The sequence below is a fragment of the Nelumbo lutea genome, chromosome 2 (assembly GCF_056320005.1).
Source record: "Nelumbo lutea isolate HS-2025 chromosome 2, American lotus-T2T, whole genome shotgun sequence".
NCBI lineage: Eukaryota > Viridiplantae > Streptophyta > Magnoliopsida > Proteales > Nelumbonaceae > Nelumbo > Nelumbo lutea.
In genome coordinates, this window is record NC_142685.1 from 66,092,560 (window position 1) to 66,113,688 (window position 21,129).

At 41.2% G+C, this 21,129-nt stretch overlaps 1 protein-coding gene across 1 annotated transcript; it reads right to left on the reverse strand.

Moving 5' to 3' along the window:
• Positions 1–2,591: 2,591 nt before the first annotated feature.
• Positions 2,592–3,776, reverse strand: LOC148871288 (borneol dehydrogenase, mitochondrial-like). The gene is made up of 2 exons (XM_088967718.1): positions 3,613–3,776; positions 2,592–3,478 (listed from the first exon to the last, which is right to left on the reverse strand). Exons 1-2 carry the CDS (start codon positions 3,711–3,713, stop codon positions 2,713–2,715), a joined length of 867 nt encoding a protein of 288 aa, XP_088823844.1. The 5' UTR covers positions 3,714–3,776; the 3' UTR covers positions 2,592–2,712.
• Between the last annotated feature and the right edge of the window lie 17,353 nt (positions 3,777–21,129).

Here is a 21,129-nt window from a genome sequence, read left to right on the forward strand (position 1 = left end):
TGCATAATCATCATCCGTTGGGCTTTATAATTCAATTTAAGAGTAAAATGGATTGAAAAATCATACATTATAAATATTTGTTCAGTGGGCTTGTAGTATTTGAGGCCTCAATCCAAGCCCAACCCGCCATCATTAATTTAGGCCTAGTCCAAACCCCAAGAACTCATGCCCAATTCATGTAAAAACTCGGTTTGGATCAGGTTGGCTCGAGGTTAGTCCAGCCAAAGTTGTAGCCCTAATTAATGATAATGTATTAATATTATTTATTTCAAACATTCAAATTCTAATAATTTGCTGTTAACTACCAACGAATTTTCCTTGAATAAGTAACTTTTAATATTTAACAATTTTCTGTAAATTAACTGAAGTTTACTGTTAATATATAACTTTGAATACTCTACTGTTAAGTTTCTATTAATTTACTTTTAATATTTATCATTAATATATTGATAATTTTATTCATTAAAATTTTCTAGTAAATATAGTTGATATGTACTGTATTTATTAAATTTATTGTTAATTACTGTTAATTAACTTTTGCATATTAGTAAATTTTCTATTGTTAATTTATAATAATTTAAAATCAGTAAATCCACAGTAAACTGAAAATTAATATTAATTAACTTTCATCAGTAAATTTGTTGTTAATTAAAAAATGTGTCAACCCTTGATATCATAACTAAATAATAAAAATTAGAAAGATTAAAATGAAAAAATTATGATAATAAAAAATTAATATTATATGTTCATCACATCTAACAAAAAAAAATACAACATACTTAAAAATTTGTAGAAAAAATTGGGCACATATCTAATATTTTATATTAATCATATTAAAGAAAAATAAGTATGATTAAAAAATTTGAAACTAACCCAAAATGAAATTATTTTCTTTTTTGGTGGCAGATCAACAATTCTACCTTTTAAGTCAAATGTATTTACCTTTAATGTCAATAATTAAATAAGAAAAATTAAGAATTATAAAAATACAAAACACACATAAATTTTATACAAAACCATTGGACACATCTATAACATTTTATATTAATCATATTAAATATGATAAAAACAAACTATCATTATTGATGACCGAATTAAAATACAAAATTTAAAATTGGCCCAAAAACAAACTATCGTTTGGTGTTGGGTTAATAGTTCAACCCTTTGGATCAAATGTGTCAACCCTTGATGCTATAATTATATAATAAAAATTTTAAATGATAAAAATGAAAAGAATTACAAAAGAATGCAAATTTTTGTACAACATTTGGACACATCTACAATATTTTTTTTAAGATAAATAAAAAATATATTGAAAGAAGATAAAGGATATAAAGCATCATCCTACATAACACAAAATACCACTAAGATACCAAGACCAATAACTTGGAACCAACAAAAACAACTCACTAAACACCCCAAAACTAGTACCAAAAAACTGTCTCTGATCTGTCCAATATCTGATTTTGCCCTCACAAAATCGGTCCTCACACCATTCTCACAATACTTGCAGCCGTGCATTGAGAACATCTCTATACTTGTATATTTTCATTTATGAGAAGATGTTCCCAATGTATTGAAAGGTTGCAAGGATGGTGTGAGGACCAAATTTGTAGCATCCAATATAATTCCAACTCCTCTTCTACTTCCATCTCATCTACCAATGCATGTTATTATCTCATTCCACCAACTTCTCTTCTAAATCATGGCGGTGTGTTTGGCATCAATGTCATTTTTTTTAGAAAACGGTGCCACATCAATGCCACGCCAGAAAAAGTGGTGCTTCAAAAAATAGCCTCTTATTTGGCATCATTTTTCTAGAAAAAGCCATTGCTCTAGACCACATCAGTGCTCACAAAGGGCGGCTTTGGTTTTGGTGCGATATTGATCGTTGATCACCATGGATGAGATCAACGGTCAAAATTCGATCAGGTGTGATCAAGAGGCATGATTCAAAGTTGACAGTCATTAACTATTAACTACTTTTTAAACAATCACAAGGTGCCTTCTCTGAACCAACACCTACCTTTTCTTCGTACCTCTTCATAAAATATTTAAGGAGCATGAATTATACTGCAAAACATACAATTTCGAAATTCACTCTTTCTCTCTCTCAGTCTGGTCTGCTATAATCCCATAGAAAGTTTCTTTGGAGACTCTTCAACTTTGCTAGTTGCAGATTCTCACCCAAGGGTCTGTTGTATCTTAGGAACGAATTTTCCTATATCCCAACAGCAAACTCAGTGAAACTGAGTGGGGGCAAATAACGTTCTAAAGACAGTGTCTTCAGACGCACCTCACACCTTTTCCTCCAAAGTTACAGTGACCCCATTTATCCAACAGTTATTTCAGCTCTTGTCAATCCGAAACCATGCATGGTTTCTTATATACCTTTCAATTCTATGATCTCCAAGGGCAGAGATTTTGGGGTGTTTTGGGTTTTGACTGTTTTTTTAGCACACGATTTTTTACTAAATAAATTGACTTTGAGGGAAAAAATCTTGTGAAGAAAGTTTCTGACACAACACAGCAATCTTATTCCTTTGTCGAGGCATGGGGAACAACAAAGTAAGATCGACAAGCTCACGCTGTTGAAAAATGGACGAGACAGCAATCTTATTCCTTTTTCGGTAACAGAGATGTTACATCATAATTGATCAAGCATAAAACAGATTGAAATTGAAGGAAACCCACTTCTAATTAAATTGATCATCAAAATATGCCGAAAGCAGGATTCACGATGGTAAAACCTCCATCAACCACAAGATTGTGTCCACTAACGTACATGGAATCATCACTCCCTAGATACAGAACAGCTTCAGCAACATCTTCCGGCCAAAGCATCCGTCCCTTAAGGTTGGAGTAAATACCTGGTGATCCATTTTCGTCCAGATTGAAGAACTTCTTTGTCAATGGCGTCACAACCAGGTACGGTGAAACACAATTAACTCGAATGCCGAACTTCCCCAGCTCTACCGCCGCGTTCTTCGTGAGCCCCACCACGGCATGCTTTGAACAAGTATAGGCATGTGATGCAACGCCTCCGACGAGAGAACAAACACTGGCTGTGCTGATTATGCTGCCGCGCCGGGCCGGGATCATTACATGGGCTGCATGTTTGGTGCCCAAGAAGGGGCCTGTTATATTCACGGCGAGGACCTGCTCGAACTCGGCCTTGTCATTGTCCAGGATGTTAGGGTTGGGCGTTCCAACGATGCCGGCGTTGTTGAACATGATATCCAGCTTACCGTACTTGGCTACAGTGGTATCAACGGCGTTCCGAATGTGTGATTCATTTGTGACGTCGCAGTGGACGAAGGACGCTGCTTTGGAGCCGATGTCGTTGCAGACCGAGTGCGCCAGATCATCTTGGACGTCGGCAATAACTACTTTGGCGCCGTGGCGGCAGAATAGTCTGACCGTGGACTCCCCTATGCCGCTGGCTCCACCAGTAATCAGAGCTACCTTACCTTCCAATCTAGAGGAAAGTCGAAAACAATTTTGTTATTAATATATACTGATCGACCGAGAATTGAAGAATAGGAAGAAATTATAAAAGCTCTGCTGAACTAAGCTTGGTATAAATTAGCAATTGAGTATAATATAATATACCTCTTAACAACAGCAGAAAGTACTGAACTGCTTCCCATCATCCACTGCCCGCCTGGACTGTTTTCTATCCATACATTTACTTTCTTATATAGATGATCCATTCGGTATTAGAACCAATAAGCCAACCAATTCATTTTCAAAAAAAAAAAAAAGCCAACCAATAAGCCAATAATTGAGGAATTGCATCCTGGTCGTCTGCCCCTAATTAAATGCCAGCAGGCGTGGTGTCACTCCTCTGGTAAGCTATTTTGGCATTTATTGATCTAAGCTCTCTATTTTATTGCTGAGCATGTCTAACCTATTTCTACTCAAGTCTCGTCCGACTCCTTTGCTACGCCTTTATTAACTTGACTTGACTGTTGGAGTCTCCGCCTCGATAACACTCGGGGCCTCTTAACAAGTTCTCTCACCTACAGGTCAGATCTATAAGCCCTCAGCCCTATCAGCCCTTAATCACGACAAACCCTGACTAACATAAGCAAAATTACATTGTTGCCCTCAGCCCATTCCAGGTAGCAACAATTGGCGTAATCTATGGGAAATGATTGCTAAAGACTTCCCTCACTCACTTACTCTAAGAACCAACTACTAAGTTTCCAACATAATGGCCGATAACCAAGACAACAATCAAAATACTCATAACCTTGTCACCATGGACCAATTTCGGATGGTCCTCGACCGGCTCGACAACATAACACAAAGATTGGACGAGGTAGGGCAATTGGCAAGAGTCCTCCCACAGGGGGGTCGCCCTGCTGGGAACCTAGGGCACCACAGCGGACGCTCTTCCCAAGCTCCACTAGTTCAACGCCCAGTCAGACCCAACCGGACCAACCCCTTAGGGTCCGACTACAGTAGCCAACGTGGTAGTTATCTGTCAAGGACCTCTTGCCTCCCAACTGACGGGGAAGAGACCCTACAGGATCCCATGACGACCACCAAGACCATGAAAGACACTACTGCATGGAGAGCCCCCGAGACGATAGTGGGCACTCTGGCCACAACAGTCCTCCTCCAAGGGCTAGGGGCTGACGTCATGCCTCTCCCTCTCAAGTATCAGACCCTCCAAGAACTCCTCATTGACCGACGGGACAAAAAGATTCAAGACGTGCCCGCATTAGAGTACTTAGGGAATTGGGCCAACCCGTTCTGCGTTCGAGAGAACCAAGACGAGGCCCAGGCCCCTGTCAATCATAGAATTGTTGACCTTGAGGCACAGATCGGCGCCATGCAAGACAAAATTTGACAGGTTAAGGAGGGTCGAGGTCATGCCTCTACAAGCTAGAATCCCTCATCCAATAAGATGGACACCTTCACTGACACCATCACCTCGGAGCCCCTCCCACCGCACTTCAAAGCCCCCACCTTGGAAATGTACAACAGAACCACTAATCCAGACAACCACCTGGAAATCATCCGAGTGCTCATGCTCCTTTATGAATATTCCGATGCCTTAACATGCTGAGCTTTCCAAGTGACCTTCAAAGGGGCAGCCCGTCAATGGTTCTCCGTCTCCCAATTCTCTCCATCAGCTCGTGAGAGCAATTCACAAGTCTTTTCCTCGCCCATTTCATCAACAGTCAATGGTGCTAGAAGAGCGTTATCTCACTCATGTCCGTCTGGTAGAAACGTGGTGAGAGTCTGCCGTCATACATCGATCGCTTCAAGAAAGAAGAGCTTGAGGTCTGAGAAAAGAAGAGGAAGAATGGAGAATTCTTCCTGTCGAGGAGGCCTCGGTCCTCAAGTGCTCCATTGCCAAGACACCGCCCAAAACCAATGCAGAATTCTTAAAGAAGGCTCAAAAGTACATCGCCGCCGAGGAGGCCTCGGTCAACGGGAGCCAAGAGGGAGAGGCCGACCACAACTGTGGGAGCTCAGAAAAGAAGAGGAAGAATGGAGACGGTCGTGGCAACAACAACAACAACAACAAAGACGGCAACAAGAACCTGCCAGCCTTGACATACAACAAGTATATACTACTCAACACCACTCAAACGCAAATCCTCATGCAAGTAGTGAAAGAGGAGTACATGAAGTGGTTGGAGAAGATGAAGAGGAACCCCAAGAAGGTTAACCCGAAAAAGTACTACAAATACCACCATAGCACTGGCCATGACACTGAGGACTTCTATGACCTCAAGAATGATATTGATTCCCTCATCCGTCGTGGTCATCTGAAGGAATACGTGGGATGTAATGCCGACACCTCATCCTCATAGCAGCAACAACTGCAGAAATTGGCTGGAGTCATTGACGTCATCGCCAGGGGCTCGGCCTCAAGTGGTGCCTCAGCCTCAACCCATAAGGCCTACACCAGGCATCTCAACATCTAGGGATCAGCTCCCAAGAAGTCAAAGCAAAATGAGGCCCTCACCTTCACAAACAAGGACCTAAAGGGGGTGTGGGTCCCCCATGACTATGCATTGGTGGTGTCGATGACCATCACCAATTATCTAGAGTGAAGAGGATACTTGTCGACAATGGCTCATCAGTAGACATCCTCTTCTACGGCGATTTCAAGAAGATGAAACTGGCACTAAAGCGCCTTCAGCCAGCCGACGTGCTATTCGTCGGCTTACTCGGGAGTGTTGATAGACCGGAGGGAAAAATCACCCTACCCCTCACAGTAGGGACAGAGTCTCGGCAAGTGATGAGGATGACTAAATTCCTGGTTGTGAGGATCGGCTCCCCCATACAATTCTACATCGTGAGACCAACTCTCCTTGCACTTAAGGTAGCCATCTCCTCCTACCACCTCGCCATTTAGTTCCCACCGAGCACGGCATCAGAGTCATTCGTGGGAACCCAACAATGCTATGTGGTTGCACTGAAGGGCAAGAACAAAGAAGCTTTGCTCTTGGAGGGGCTCAACCTCAAGGATGAGCTAGCGAGCCGAGGACCTCGTCTCAATTCCCGTAGACAAGGACGAGCCCGAGAAGACAATGCACGTTGAGTCCAACCTTCCTCCTAACACCCTTTTTGAACTGGTAAGTTTCCTCAAGACTAATGATGATGTCTTTGCTTGGTCTACCACTAACATGCCCAGAATTAACCCTTCGTTCAATACATACAGGTTGAGCGTGGACTCGAGCTCTAGGCCAATTCGACAGAAAAAGAGGAACTTTGCACCGAGATGTTGGAAAGCCATCGGAGGGGAAGCTAACAAACTACATGATGCCAGATTCATCTGAGAGGTACACTACCCTACCTGGTTGTCTAATGTGGTTATGGTAAAGAAGGCTAATGGGAAATGGTAAATTTGTATTAACTTCACAGACCTCAACCAAGGTTGCCCCAAAGACAACTTTCCTTTACCGAGGATTGACCACCTTGTCAACGCCACCACAGGGTATGAGCTACTCATCTTCATGGATGCCTTCTCTGGATACAACCAGATAAAGATGCACCCTGAGGATAAGAAGACCTCTTTCATCACCGAGCATGGCACCTACTACTAAAAAGTTATGACTTTCAGCCTTAAGAATGCCTGAGCCACCTACCAACGACTTATAAACAAGGTTTTCAACCTCCAGATGGGGAGAAACATCGAAGCCTACGTAGATGACATGGTAGTGAAAAGCCTGAAGGCTGGCTAACATACCCTGGACCTTGCTGAGACCTTTTCCACTTTAAGGAAGTACAACATGAAGCTTAATCCCAACAAGTGAGCTTTTGGCATCACCTCAAGCAAATTACTAGGCTTCGTTGTCACACAACGGGGCATTGGGATCAACCTAGAGAAGATTCAGGCCATATTGGACATGACACCATCTCGGTCGATCAAAGAAACTCAGAGACTCTCTGGCCGGATGGTTACCCTCAGGCAATTTTGAAGGAAGGGGAAATCCACCATATGGATGGCCGAACCATATAGGGTGGATGGGCGAAATTTCAAAAATTTATTTTCTCCCTTCTGGGAATCGTATTCCCAATTTTAGAAAATCTGCATATTTCAAGGATCGTTCTTGATCCAAAGTGGACCAGATCTGATACCACAAGAAAGAGAGAGCAATACCTAATACGGAATCCACACATGTAGCTCCCAAAATAGGTGTTTACACCCAAAGAGGGTACCAAAACCCACTTCCACTGAAGATGGCACAGCTTGAGATGAAGCAGGTTCAACAATGCAGTCCTTCAGCAACAAGTGCAAAAATCAGAACTGACCTCTATCAGTTCAAGAATGGAGGTCAAATTAGGGTTAGGGTGGTAAGAGCAGAAGGAGAGTGGGAGAACTAAGAGTAATGAGTAAATTTGGAGCATTTCGCCCTCATCTATTTATATAGATCTTAAAGAGCTGATCTCCTAATCTAATTAGAAGTTTCCTAATCCAAATCCTTATTTGGATCTAAACTCTTTAAGTGGATAAAACTTATCCTCCTATCCTTATCTGCTGATCCAAAACCATATTCATACCCAAATTCGCCTAAGATAATTAATCCAATTAATCTTTGGGCTTTAGGCCCATTAAGCAGGTGGCTCACGTCCCTTTATTAATTGCTGGCTAACTTGGCTCTCTTTGTATGGCATGGGACCCTAACATTGACTTCACAAAAGCCATATGGGTTCAGCCTAGCTTCTATGACAAAGCCTGGCCGAATTCACTACTAAACACAGTGAACCCATGAGTCCATCAGTATGGGCTCTTAATGGGCCCAACATTTACACTAAATTGTCCTTTAGTCTGGCCCAATGACAATGGTCTTAAGTGAGATTAGCCCATCAGGTATAAAAGTGCTAAATGGCCTTACACTTAACCTCTCATCCCTTAATGATCAAACAATGCCTGACAAGAGAGGACTCTCCCCTGGCTGCAAGGTACGGTGTCACACTCTCTGATCGGATGGATCCCGGGAATTAAAAATTTTACAAACCTTTCTCATAAAACATAATATATATATATAATATATATATATATATATATATATATATATATATATATTCATATAAATATGTTTTGCAAAACAAATCTCAAACACAGTTGAAATCGACTACCAACACTTTTTGTTTCCATCAGAGAGAGTGATGTCCCCGATCGTTCACTTTGTCCGACAAAGGGGCTGATCCTGTCCTTATGATCATCCACTCGAGTGATATCTTAGATTGCCCCAACATACCCAGGTTTTGACCCCCGAAAGATCTCACTAATTGGCATATCAAAGACAACCTAATCCAACACCTAGTGTAGTACCATAATCAAGTCTAGGGGTCAGGTGTAACTTTTGAGTTTTGCCCACCATTCTCCAAGGTCCAAGGCACAACTAGAAAATGGTCCAGGTTTAGTGTTTCAAGCAAACACATACTACATGTTGGGTCTAACCTTGGTAGCTGAGACAAATCACCCCAACCGATTTGACAACACATTAGTGTCAGCCATGGTAGGATAAACCTCCCTAGGTCTGCCCAATGGCTGTGAACATTCTAAACTAACACGAATCTCATAAGTGTCTAGTTTAAGGGTAATTATACAAAAACACACCAAGTATAACATAAATCAATTATGTACTTTTATTCATTTACAATAAATGTCTAATGTACCTCAATCTGATTTGAGCTAAGGGCATACATTGTCTAACAGCTCCCACTTGCACTTAGGTCCAATTGGGTACGAGCCGAAGTCTCATACTATTCACATGTTTCTCAAACACTTTCTATGTTAGTGGCTTTGTCAATAGGTCTGCTACAATTTTTAATGATGCTACTTTCTGAATCTGGATGTCCCCTCTACCAACAACCTCTCAAAGTAGATGATACTTCCTCTCGATGTGCTTTGACTTTGGGTGTGCTCTTGGCTCCTTTGCCTGAGCAATAACTCCAGTGGTATCATACAATGGTGGAATGGTGATGTGTTGGATGGAACTACTCCTAATTCGTGAATGAACTTCTGTTAGACAGTTTTGTATGCACTTAGCTCCAATCAGTTTGATGTACTTATGACATTTATTATAAATGAATAAAGTACTTATTTGATTCATGTTCCTGTGGTGTGTTTCTGTGTAATACCCTTAAATCGGACACTTATGAGACTTGTGTTGGTTTAGAATGTTCACAACCATTGGATAAGTCTAGGGAGATTCATCCTGCTAAGGCTGACATTGATGTGCCGCCCAAGTCGATTGGAGTGGCCTGTCTCTGCCACCAGGGTGAGACCCGAGGTACATGTAGTGTAGGATTAATTGAATCTTTGAACCGAACCAGATTTCCAGCATTGCCCTGGACCTTGGAGATTGATGGGCAAAACTAGAAAGTTACACCTTACCCGTAGACTTGATTATGATACTACACTAGGTATCGGACTGGGCTATCTTTGATAGGACAATCAGTGAGATCCTTAGCGGGGTCAAAACCTGGGTATGTTGGGACAGTCTGAGAATTCATCTAGGTGGGTGATCAGGGATGCACTCTCTCTGATGGAAACTAAGACTGCCAGTAGTCGATTTCAATCATTGAGATTTGTTTTGAAAAATATATTTTATATGAGATATAAAAGTATATATATTATAGTTTCTAAACGTTTGCAAAATGTTTTAATTCTCGGGATCCATGTGAGTGGAGAGTGCAACACTGTTCCTTACAGTCGAGGGAGAGATTCTCTCTTGTTGCACAATGTTTGATCATTATGGGATGAGAGGTTAAGTGTAAGGCCATTGAGGGTAATACCTAATGGGCTAATCTTACATCTGCCCACAGTCTCTGGGTGTTACAATGTGTCTTGGCCCAGGGACCACTAAGTGTAAGTGTTGTGCCCATAGAGCCCATGTGATGGATTTCAGGAGGTGCACTGTCCAGAATAGTGTATTCGGCCAGGCCTTGTAACAAAGGCTGGACTGAACCCCTGTGACTGATGTGTAGATCAATGTTTGGGTCCCATGCCATACAAAGAAGCCCAACTGGACAGTAGTTTGGAAGGCTAAGTGAGCACATGACCTTATTGGGCCTAAAGCCCATTTCGAACTGGGCTGATTTGATTAGTTAAATAGGGGGCGAATTCTGAGATTAGATTAGCAGATAGAATGGGGTCTTAACCCAATCCACTCAGAGAGTCCAGATCTGAATGTGATTCAGATCTAAAAACCTCGGGTTGATCTAATCTGCAGATGAGATAAGGATTTACCCTTATCACTTAAGGGGAATTCTGATCCAAATATGATTTCGATCAGCAACTCCTAATGGGATTAGGAGTTGATCCCTTTAAGCTTATAAAAGAAAGAGGGGGTGGCAGCCTTTAGAAGACACATGTTCACATCTTGAAATCACAGAAGAAAGAATTCAGCACCTCTGCGAAAATTCTTTCTTGCTGCCTCCTTCCTGCCGTCGCCACATCTGCTAGTTCGTTCTCCTCTTGTCAGTAGGAGTGACCAAGATTGCATTTTGATGTCTGTCCTTTGTGAAAGGGCTGATTAGAAGTAGTGCTCACGTGTCGTCCAACTGATTCTTGCGAAGGATCTGGTTCTTTTGAAGAACACTGATGATTCTGCTCCATGGGCGTGAACACCTCCATTGGGAGATACTATTTCTTCATATCAGGTATATCCCTCTCCTACTGCTTTTGTTCAGATCTGGTTCGGTTCTTGGTTCAAGATTGATCCTTGAAAAATATGATTTTACTAAAATAGGGAATACAATTCCCAGTAGGATGGAGAGAAATTTTTGAAATTTGCCCATTCTATTCTGCAAGATTTGGGCGTCCATACGATGGATATCTCATCCCTTTAGTATTATTAGAGCCAGGTTCAAATCTTGAACCGAATTAGATCAAATTTGAACCTGCGCAAATGGGTAGAAGGCATTCTACCCGATTTGCGCAGTTATTAGGTTTTTCTGGAAAATTTGTTTCCAGTTGATGGGCGATTAATCTAAAATTAAATTTTATAAATCTGACTATTATTTATAATTATTCTTTATAATTTTCTTGATTTATGGGTTGTTCGTACACATGGAGATCAAAATCTTGATTGGCGCAGGGAACCTGCAATTTTGCTGTTTCTTGTTTTTTTTTATTACATTTGGTTTGTAAAAAATTTTTTTAGACTGAATGTATAGGCATTCGATCTGATGCAATTATAATAGAAATTAGGTTTCCTATTTATTTTATTTTATATCATAAATGGCGGCGCAAGGAAGGAGTTTTCGCAAATGGGAAAATCTTTATCTGCGATTTGTAGTTTATGAAACTGCAAACTGTGATTTAACCTCTGTTTTGTAGGATGGATTATGCGAACAATCCTATTTGACTGATTCTTGTTTTTCTTTTATCAGTATTTAATTTCAGATTAATTTCTTGAATTAAATCTTTAATTAAAGATCAAACCCTAGACCCATTCGAACTAGATTGGTCTAAACTGGTTGGACCGAATCTAGGGTTCGATCAAGGCTGAATGTCAGCCCTATTTCTCCCACTAATGGGCCTAAGGATAGCTAATTAATTGAATATTTAATTCGGCACAACCTGTAAAGGCCGTATTTTAATTTGTTAAAATTGCTAAAAGCCCACTTCGCAAATAAAGCTATATGGACCGAATTGATCAACCCTAATTTTGGCCCATATACTTAGATAATATTAATGGTTAATATTATGGGCTTTAAAATGGGCTTTATAGATATTAATTGATTGGATCAATTCTTCCCTAAATGTGATGTATGGATGTGTGATGTGCTACGTTCATGGGTCATAAGTGTTTGGCCCATGCTGATTCAATAGTGGCTCTTGCGCACACCATGGCAGAATGCACATTATTGCCATAGTGTCCCTGCTGGTCATTAGATGACCTCCCTCAATGGTGGACCCCACACCTCCTAAAGAGGATATGTGTGGAACCCTAGCCAATTTTGGTCCATTGAAATCTGGTTATATGAAAGTCAGTGGGAACCACTTTGGTTTGACCTAAATCAAACTAGGGCATAATTTTCCATTTCCTCCTGCAAATATGAGTGCATGTGATAGGGAGATTCATGTGATGAACTCTCTAAAGGCCTTCCATCATTAGCATGAGGATGGGTCCTTCGGTAATGAGGAAATGCACCAGAAAATGGGCTATCCATTTGCTATTGGGCTTGTCTGAGTGTTTCATAAGATAATAGGGACGTCATAGACTGATGTGGGAAGGGCTTCACCAGAAAATGGGAACTCTCTCACGGTACCTTGGCGTTCACGAATATGATGGGAGAGCACTCACTGGACAAAAATATTTACCTGAAAATGGCTCTGAACCTTGTCTGACAGAGGCCAAAGGGAAAACTCATATGATGAGTAGATATGATCCTTTACAGAAAGGTGGTGGGGTTTTGCGATTGAAACAGCTGGCTCCATGCACCCTATGTGGTTTCCCACATTTCGAGAGACAAGTCACTGTCTTCCTCACTGAGATAGGAGGAAAATCTCAGAGATGAACAAATGGGAACGGAACATAGATTAAAAGCCATATCTATGTAATGAACCTTAACCAAATTAGGTTGTGGGCTAATGTTTGCTATTTTACTAGAAAATGGCTAACGGACAATTTGCCAAGCTTCTTGATGACAACAAAATTAAGGGCCCTAATTATGCTGACTGGTACCGTAACCTCATGATGGTACTGACTTCTGAAAAACTGGATAAAGTTGCCAAAAACCCCACCCCGGAGCATCCAGGTGATCAGGCTTCTGAGGCCCACAGAAGGGACTACCTGGAGTGGGAGGAGAAGAACTCCCTGGCCTGCTGCTATATCATAGCTTCTATAGACAATCCAATATAGAGGAAGTTCGATCAGATCGAACTGGCCAAGGACATATTGGACAGTCTGAAAACCATGTACGAAGAGCAGAATCGTTCTACTTGGCAGAAGGTCTTGAAGTAGTTCATGACTGCTTAAATGACCAAGGGACAACAAGTGCATGACCATTGTCTTCGGATGATGGGATACATAAACGAACTGGAAGCCCTAGGGTGCGGGCTAGACCACGTCACCAAGGTAGACGCCATTCTGAATTCTTTACCTCCATCCTACAATCAGTTTGTCATGAATTATAACATGAATAAGCTGAACGTCAGTTTACAAGAGCTCAGCAATATGTTGCAATGAGCTGATGAACTGATTCATAAGGATGAGCCCGTCACCATATTTATGGAAGCAAGGAAGTGTGGCAAAAAGAGAAGGTTTAAGAAGAGGCCCCAGAAAAAGGTCAACAAATCCAAAAACAGAAGAAGGACAAGGCATCCGATGCCTGTCACCATTGTCACCGGACCGGCCACTAGAGAAGGAACTATCCTACCTACCTGGAATCCAAGAAAGGTATTCCTAAATCCTGTGTCATAGAAACCAATTTGTTGGTTACTTCTGCATCTTGGTGTATTGACTCTGGGGCTTCGACTCATGCTTGTAACACATTGTAGAGTTTCAGAATAAGCAAAAGACTGAGTGAGGGAGAGGTGACACTCTTCTTGGGAACTTCTACAAGCGTTGTAGCTATGGCCACCGGTAGTGTAGAATTGTTTTTCTGAGAATGATCACTTGTACTTAAAGATTGTCTTTATGTACAAAATTTAAGAAGAAATTTGATTTTTGTCTCAAAATTGTGTGCTGATGGATATTCTATTTTCTTTAGTAATATGATTACTATTAAAAGAAACAACAAATTCCTCGTATGCGGGGAACTAGAGAATGATCTCTATGTTCTGCATCCTTCTCTAGAATCCAACATAGGCGAAACTACGTCGGTTAATGTTCCCAAGAGAATTCGTGATACCATTAGTCCCACGTGCCTGTGGCATTACCGTCTTGGCCATATTGGTATTGACCAAATTACAAGGTTGGTAAAGGATGGTCCTTTGGATTTTCTAATTGTAAAAGATCTTCCCACCTATGAGCCTTGCCTTTGTGGTAAGATGACAAAATGGCCATTCGGTAGCAAGCCTAAAAGATGTATGGGCACGCTTGACCTTATACATAGTGATGTATGCGGGCCCCTGAATGTTAGGAGTCGTAACCAACACGTATACTTCATCACCTTCACTTATGATTATTTGCAGTATGGTTATGTGTACCTAATGAGACACAAGTATAAATCCTTTGAAAAGTTCAAGGAGTTTAGACAAGAGGTCGAGAAACAATTGGGGAGAGAAATCAAGACTCTTCGATCTGATCGAGGTGACGAGTATCTCTCTGACGAATCTAGGGACTACCTAAAGGTCAATGGGATAGTATCACAATTAGCTCCTCCTGCTATACCACAACTTAACGGTATTTCAAAGAGGAGGAATAGAACCTTACTTGATATGGTCCGGTCACTTCTCGCACACTTGGAATTACCCACATCATTTTGGAGATACGCATTAGAGACTGTGATTTATGTGCTGAATAGGGTTCCAACCAAATCGGTTTTGACACTCCATATGAACTTTGGAGTGGAAATAAACCAAGTGTCAGATACTTGAAGATTTGGGGTTGTCTGGCACACGTTAAAAGAACAAGCTCGGACAAATTGGAATCTCGAACCAGCCATTGCCTATTTGTAGGCTACCCCAAAAGCTCTATGGGCTATCTATTCTATGACCCAGGAGAATAAAAGGTGTTATGTAGTCAGAATGCCCATTTCTTGGAAGAGGATTATATCCTAAACAATCATCGTTAGGAAATTGTTCTTGATGAGGAGATCTCAGGAGTAGTGGGAGATGTCCCACATGTTCTAGGTAGTGACCAACCTAGAAGATCTACCCGAGTATCTAGGCCACCAATACGTTATGGTTATGACCCGGATAGTTACCTAGTGGAAGCCTTGACCAGTGAGGAGGATCCCATGACTTACGTAGAAGCTATGTTGGACATAGACTCCCTTAAGTGGGTAGATGCCATGAGAGTTGAGATGGACTCAATGGATACCAATGGAGTTTGGACTCTGGTAGATCTGCCTCCTAGAGTAAAAACAATTGGTTGCAAATGGATTTATAAGAGGAAGAAGGGCCCCGATGGTAGTGTTGGGACCTACAAAGCTCGTCTGGTGATGAAAGGGTGCACTCAGAAAGAGGGCATCGATTACGAGGAAACCTTTTCGCTTGTGGCCATGCTTAAATCCATTAGGATCCTGCTAGCTGTAGTAGTATACCATGACTATGAGATTTGAAAAATGGATGTCAAAACTATGTTCTTGAATGGAGATCTTATTGAAGATATCTATATGTAACAGCCGCAAGGCTTCATAGCTATAGGTCAGGAACACATGTATGTTAACTAAATAGATCCATATATGGACTTAAGCAAGCTTCTAGGAGTTGGAACATCCGATTTGACTCTACTGTCAAAACGTTTGACTTTGAGCAAAATCAGGATGAGCCCTGTGTTCACAAGAAGACCAGTGGGGGTAAGGTTACATTCTTGGTTCTGTATGTGGATGATATCCTACTCATTGGGAATGATGTGGGAATGCCTCGGTCAAAGTATGGCTTTCACAGCAATTCTCCATGAAAGATCTTGGAGAAGCATCTTATATACTGGGTCTTAGACTCTATAAAGATAGATCGAAGCGGATAATAGGATTATCCCAATTTGCTTACATTGACAAAATCGTCAAAAGGTACAACATGGAAAACTCCAAGATGGGAAATGTTCCTTTCAGGCATGGAGTTGCTCTCTCCAAGAAGATGTCTCCCAAGACATCTGAGGAGATCAAGGACATGAAGAATGTTCCCTATGCCTCTGCCGTGGGGAGCATCATGTATGCCATGCTGTGCACTCACCCCGATATTGCTCACGCGGTGAGTGTAGTAAGCAGATTTCAGGCCAACCCAGGGTAGGAGCATTGGACCGCTATGAAATGCACACTTAAGTACCTTCAAAGGATAAAAGAGTTTTGTCTGGTATTCGATGGTGCATCACTATAGATCCAAGGGTATACTGATGCCGATTTTCAGTCGGATCCAGATGATAGGAAGTCTACATCTGGTTACGTATTCACAATAGAATCGTGTGTTATTTGCTGGAAAAGCAGCAAATAGGGGTCCATGGCAGATTCCACAACCGAAGCTGAATACATTTCCATAAGTGAAACTGCCAAGCTAGCCGTGTGGGTGAAATTCATCCAAGAATTAGGAGTAGTTCCATCCTGCACATCACCCATCCCATTGCTGTGCGACAACAATGGGGCCATTGCACAGGCTAAGGAGCCACAAGCCCACACGAAGTCCAAGCATATCGAGAAGAAATACCACATATTGCGGAAGATTGTTGGTAGAGGGGACATCCTAACTCAGAAGGTAGCTTCAAAAGAGAATGTTGCAGACCCATTGACTAAGCCACTCACACAGAAAGTGTTTGAGAAACACGTGGAAAGTATAGGACTCTGGCTTATTCCAGACTGGACCTAAGTGCAAGTGGGAGCTGTTAGACAGTTTTGTTTTCCCTCAGTTCCAACCAGTTTGATGTACTTATGACATTTATTGTAAATGAATAAAATACATATTTGATTCATGTTCCTGTGGTGTGTTTCTGTGTAATACCCTTAAACTGGACATTTATGAGACTTGTGTTGGTTTAGAATGTTCACAGCCGTTGGATAAGTCTGGGGAGATTCATCCTCTAAGGCTAACACTGATGTGCCACCAAGTCGGTTGGGGTGGCCTGTCTCTACCACCAGGGTGAGACCCAAGTTACATGCAGTGTAGGATTAATTGAATCTTTGAACCGGACCAGATTTCTAGTATTTCCCTGGACCTTGGAGATTGATGGGCAAAATTGGAAAATTACACCTGACCCCTAGACTCGATTATGATACTGCACTAGGTATCAGATTGGGCTGTCCTTGATATGCCAATCAGTGAGATTCTTAGCGGGGTCAAAACCTGGGTATGTTGGGACAGTTTGAGAATTCATCTGAGTGGGTGATCATAGTGACAGGATCAGCCTCTTTGTCGGACAAAGGTAATGATTAGGGATGCACTCTCTCTGATGGAAACCAAGATTGTCGGCAGCCGATTTCAATCGTTGAGATTTATTTTGCAAAATATATTTTATATGAGATATAAAAGTATATATATTATGGTTTCTAAACGTTTGCAAAAGGTTTTAATTCCTAGGATCCTTGTGAGTGGAGAGTGCAGCACTATTCCTTGCAGCCGCGGGAGAGGTCCTCTCTTGTTGGCCAATGTTTGATCATTATGGGCTGAGAGGTTAAGTGTGGGGCCATTGAGGGTAATACCTGATGGGCTAATCTTGCATCTGCTCACAGTCCCTGGGTGTTATAAGGTGGCTTGGCCCAGGGACCACTTAGGGTAAGTGTTGAGCCCATAGATCCCATGTGATGGATTTCAGGAGGTGCACTGTCCAGAATAGTGTATTCGGCCAAGCCTTGTAACAAAGGCCGGGCTGAACCCATGTGGCTGATGTGCAGATCAATGTTTGGGTCCCACGCCATACAAGGAAGCCCAACTAGGTAGTAGTTTGGAAGGCTAAGTGAGCACATGACCTTATTGGGCCTAAAGCCCATTTCGAACTAGGCTGATTTGATTAGTCAAATAAGGGGCGATTTATGAAATTAGATTAACAGATAGGATTGGGTCTTAACCCTTTCACTCTGAGAGTTCAAATCTGAATGTGATTCAGATCTGAAAACCTCCTAATAGGGTTAGGAGAGGGCTGATCTAATCTGCAGATAAGATAAGGATTTACCCTTATAACTTAAGGGGAATTTTGATCCAAATATGATTTCGATCAGCAACTCCTAATGGGATTAGAAACTGATCCCTTTAATCTTATAAAAAGAGGAGGGGGCGGCAGCCTTTAGAAGACACATGTTCACATCCTCTTTAGAGCTGAAATCATAGAAGAAAGAATTCAACACCTTTGCAAAAATTCTTTCTTGCCGCCTCCTTCCTTCTGCCGCAACATCTGCCAGTTCATTCTCCTCTTGTCAGTAGAAGTGATCAAGATTGGATTTTGATGTCAGTCCTTTGTGAAATGGCCGATTAGAAGTAGTGCTCACGTGTCGTCCAGTTGATTCTTGCGAAGGATTTGGTTCTTTTGAAGAACGTTGTTGATTATGCTTCATCCTGCACTGTGCCATCTTTAGTGGGAGCAGTTTTTGGTTCCTTCCTTCGGCGTGAACACATCCATTGGGAGATACTATTTCTCCATACCAGGTATATCCCTCTCCTACTACTTTGGTCAGATCTGGTTCAGTTCTTGGTTCAAGATTGATCTTTGAAAAATATGATTTTTCTAAAATAGGGAATATGATTCCCAGTAGGATGGAGAGAAATTTTTGAAATTCGCCCATTCTATTATGCAAGATTCGAGCATCCATACGATGGATATTTCATTCCTTCAACTTCTTCATCCAAACTGCTCTCTTGGAAGCTTTATTTGCGGCAATGTACTCAGCCTTGGTCATGGAATCTGTTGTGGACCCTTGTTTGTTGTTTTTCTAACTAACGCCACAGGACCCCATCGTGAAGATGTGACTAGATGTAGACTTTCTATCATCTGGGTCTAACTAGAAGTTGGCATCAGTATACCCTAGGATCTATAGTGAACTACAATTGAATACTAGACAAAACTCTTCTGTCATTCGAATGTATTTTAGTATGTTCTTTACAGCTATCCAGTGCTCATGCCTTGGGTTTGATTGGTATCTACTTACAACACTCATAGCCTGAGCAATGTCTAGTCGAGTGCACAACATGGCATACATGATGCTCCCTACAGCTGAGGCATAGGGAACCTCTTTCATGCCATCAATTTCCTTGAGTGTCTTGGGAGACATACCCATAGAGAGAGTGACTTCGTGTCTAAAAGGGACAAGTCCCTTATTGGAGATCTTCATGTTGTATAGTTTGACAATCTAATAACTCTGTATTTTGATGCCTTAACGGGCATCATTTTTGGCTTACCTATGCTTTAGAATAGTCAAAAAGTGTCATTTTCCTTGTTAAATTCAATATTGTGACCTTTAAGGGTCCCTATGCAAATCCTGGGGAAAACTGGGGAAGTTTCAGGGTCGAAAAGCAGTTTTTGGGAAGCTATTGTGAATTCCAACTGAGAGAAGGGGGTGTTTCTATGAAAAACTGAGCACAGGAGGGTGCCTCCATTCTGCCAAACCTAGATAGGCGCCCCTCCACTGTATTAGCAAACCTTAGGGCTCCTCCCCACTCATTCTTTTCACCTATAACTAACCCTAGCCACCCCTAACTACTAAATCTTCACCTTCCACTCGTCCCTAACATCTAATCTCAACCATCCAAACCTTAGCAACCCCTCATACCCCTAGATCTCCACCCTCTATTCTAGGGTGCCATCTCTTTAGCATTCTAACCCTAGGGCACTACCTAACTTCTAATCCCCACCATTCAGCCTTTAGCCATTAGATCTCAGCCCTCTATTTCACTGTCTATCTCAAGCATTCACTTTAGGGTGCTTTCACTCCTTTTAATTTCCACCTTTCAGCCCTAGGCGCTTAAATCTCTACCATTCAATTCTGGGCGCCCAAATCTTAGCATACATAATATTGGGTGCCTTCTCCTTCTCTTCTTAGCCTTAAGATCCCCTTAAAACAATCCTAACCCTCCATTCTCAACCCTAGGGCACCCATATTTCTGCAAAAAACCCAATTGCCACCCCCCTTTCTCTCTAATCCCAATTATGTCCACCCTTCTCTATAAAAATGACCTTCGGGACCTTGGAGAAGGGGTTGGTCAATTCACCCAGTTCACAAGGCTAAGGTTTCTTGAAGAATTCAAGGGTTGTAGAAGGAAAGGATGCCCAGATCTTGTCAGGAGGTGTTTCTGCAAACTGTCCATCCAATCTGCAACTACCACCACTAGATTTGATCAACCATCCTTTTTATTTTCTTTATTTTCTTTTATGTTATTTTTATTCCAACAATCTTTTAGATTTAATTTCTATTTGTTTGTGTATTTTGCGGATCTGAATTCTCGGACAGCTACTGCCATTGGATTTGAATTTTGGATCACTTTTATTTGTTTCTTTTGTTGATTTCAGTGTTCTTTAATTTTTGAACATTAATTATTGTCTTGTTTAATTCCGAACCTTTAATTTCAGCATTGATAAATTTTATTTTTTTTATTTTCTACAAATCCTAGATCCATTTTCCTTTTATTTGTCCGAAACAAAAAAAATAATAATTTTTGTTCTTGCTTCCCTATTAGTTTGACCCCTTCCTCACCATGTACTATGTTGCTCAAGGTTACATGAGGATTGGAAAAATTTATAAATCTCTAAACTGGTCTTCCAAAATGGTTAACGACACGCTTCCGGCTACACCAAGTTTTTGGCGCCATTGCCGAGGAAGCAACGGAGAAAATTTTTTATTTTCTTTGTTCAGATTTGTTTCATTGTACTTTTTTTTTCATTTGATCCCTTGAGCTATAATCTCATTTTAATTCTTGTTTCTCTTTGATTGTGTAGGACGTAATAGCAAAAGGTGGGGTACCCGAGCATTGTTTTTATTTTAGAATTATTTTTGGTAAAATAGTGTTTTCGAATTCTTAGTTAATTATTTTTTTACAGATCTGATTTATTTGTTTTGTTC

Bases quoted from the DNA above. Each gene is read 5' to 3' on its own strand.
- LOC148871288 (XM_088967718.1), bottom strand. From the start codon at position 3,713: ATGGATCATCTATATAAGAAAGTAAATGTATGGATAGAAAACAGTCCA. The intron at 3,479-3,612 runs GTATATTATATT...ACTTTCCTCTAG, and splicing joins CTTTCTGCTGTTGTTAAGAG to ATTGGAAGGTAAGGTAGCTC.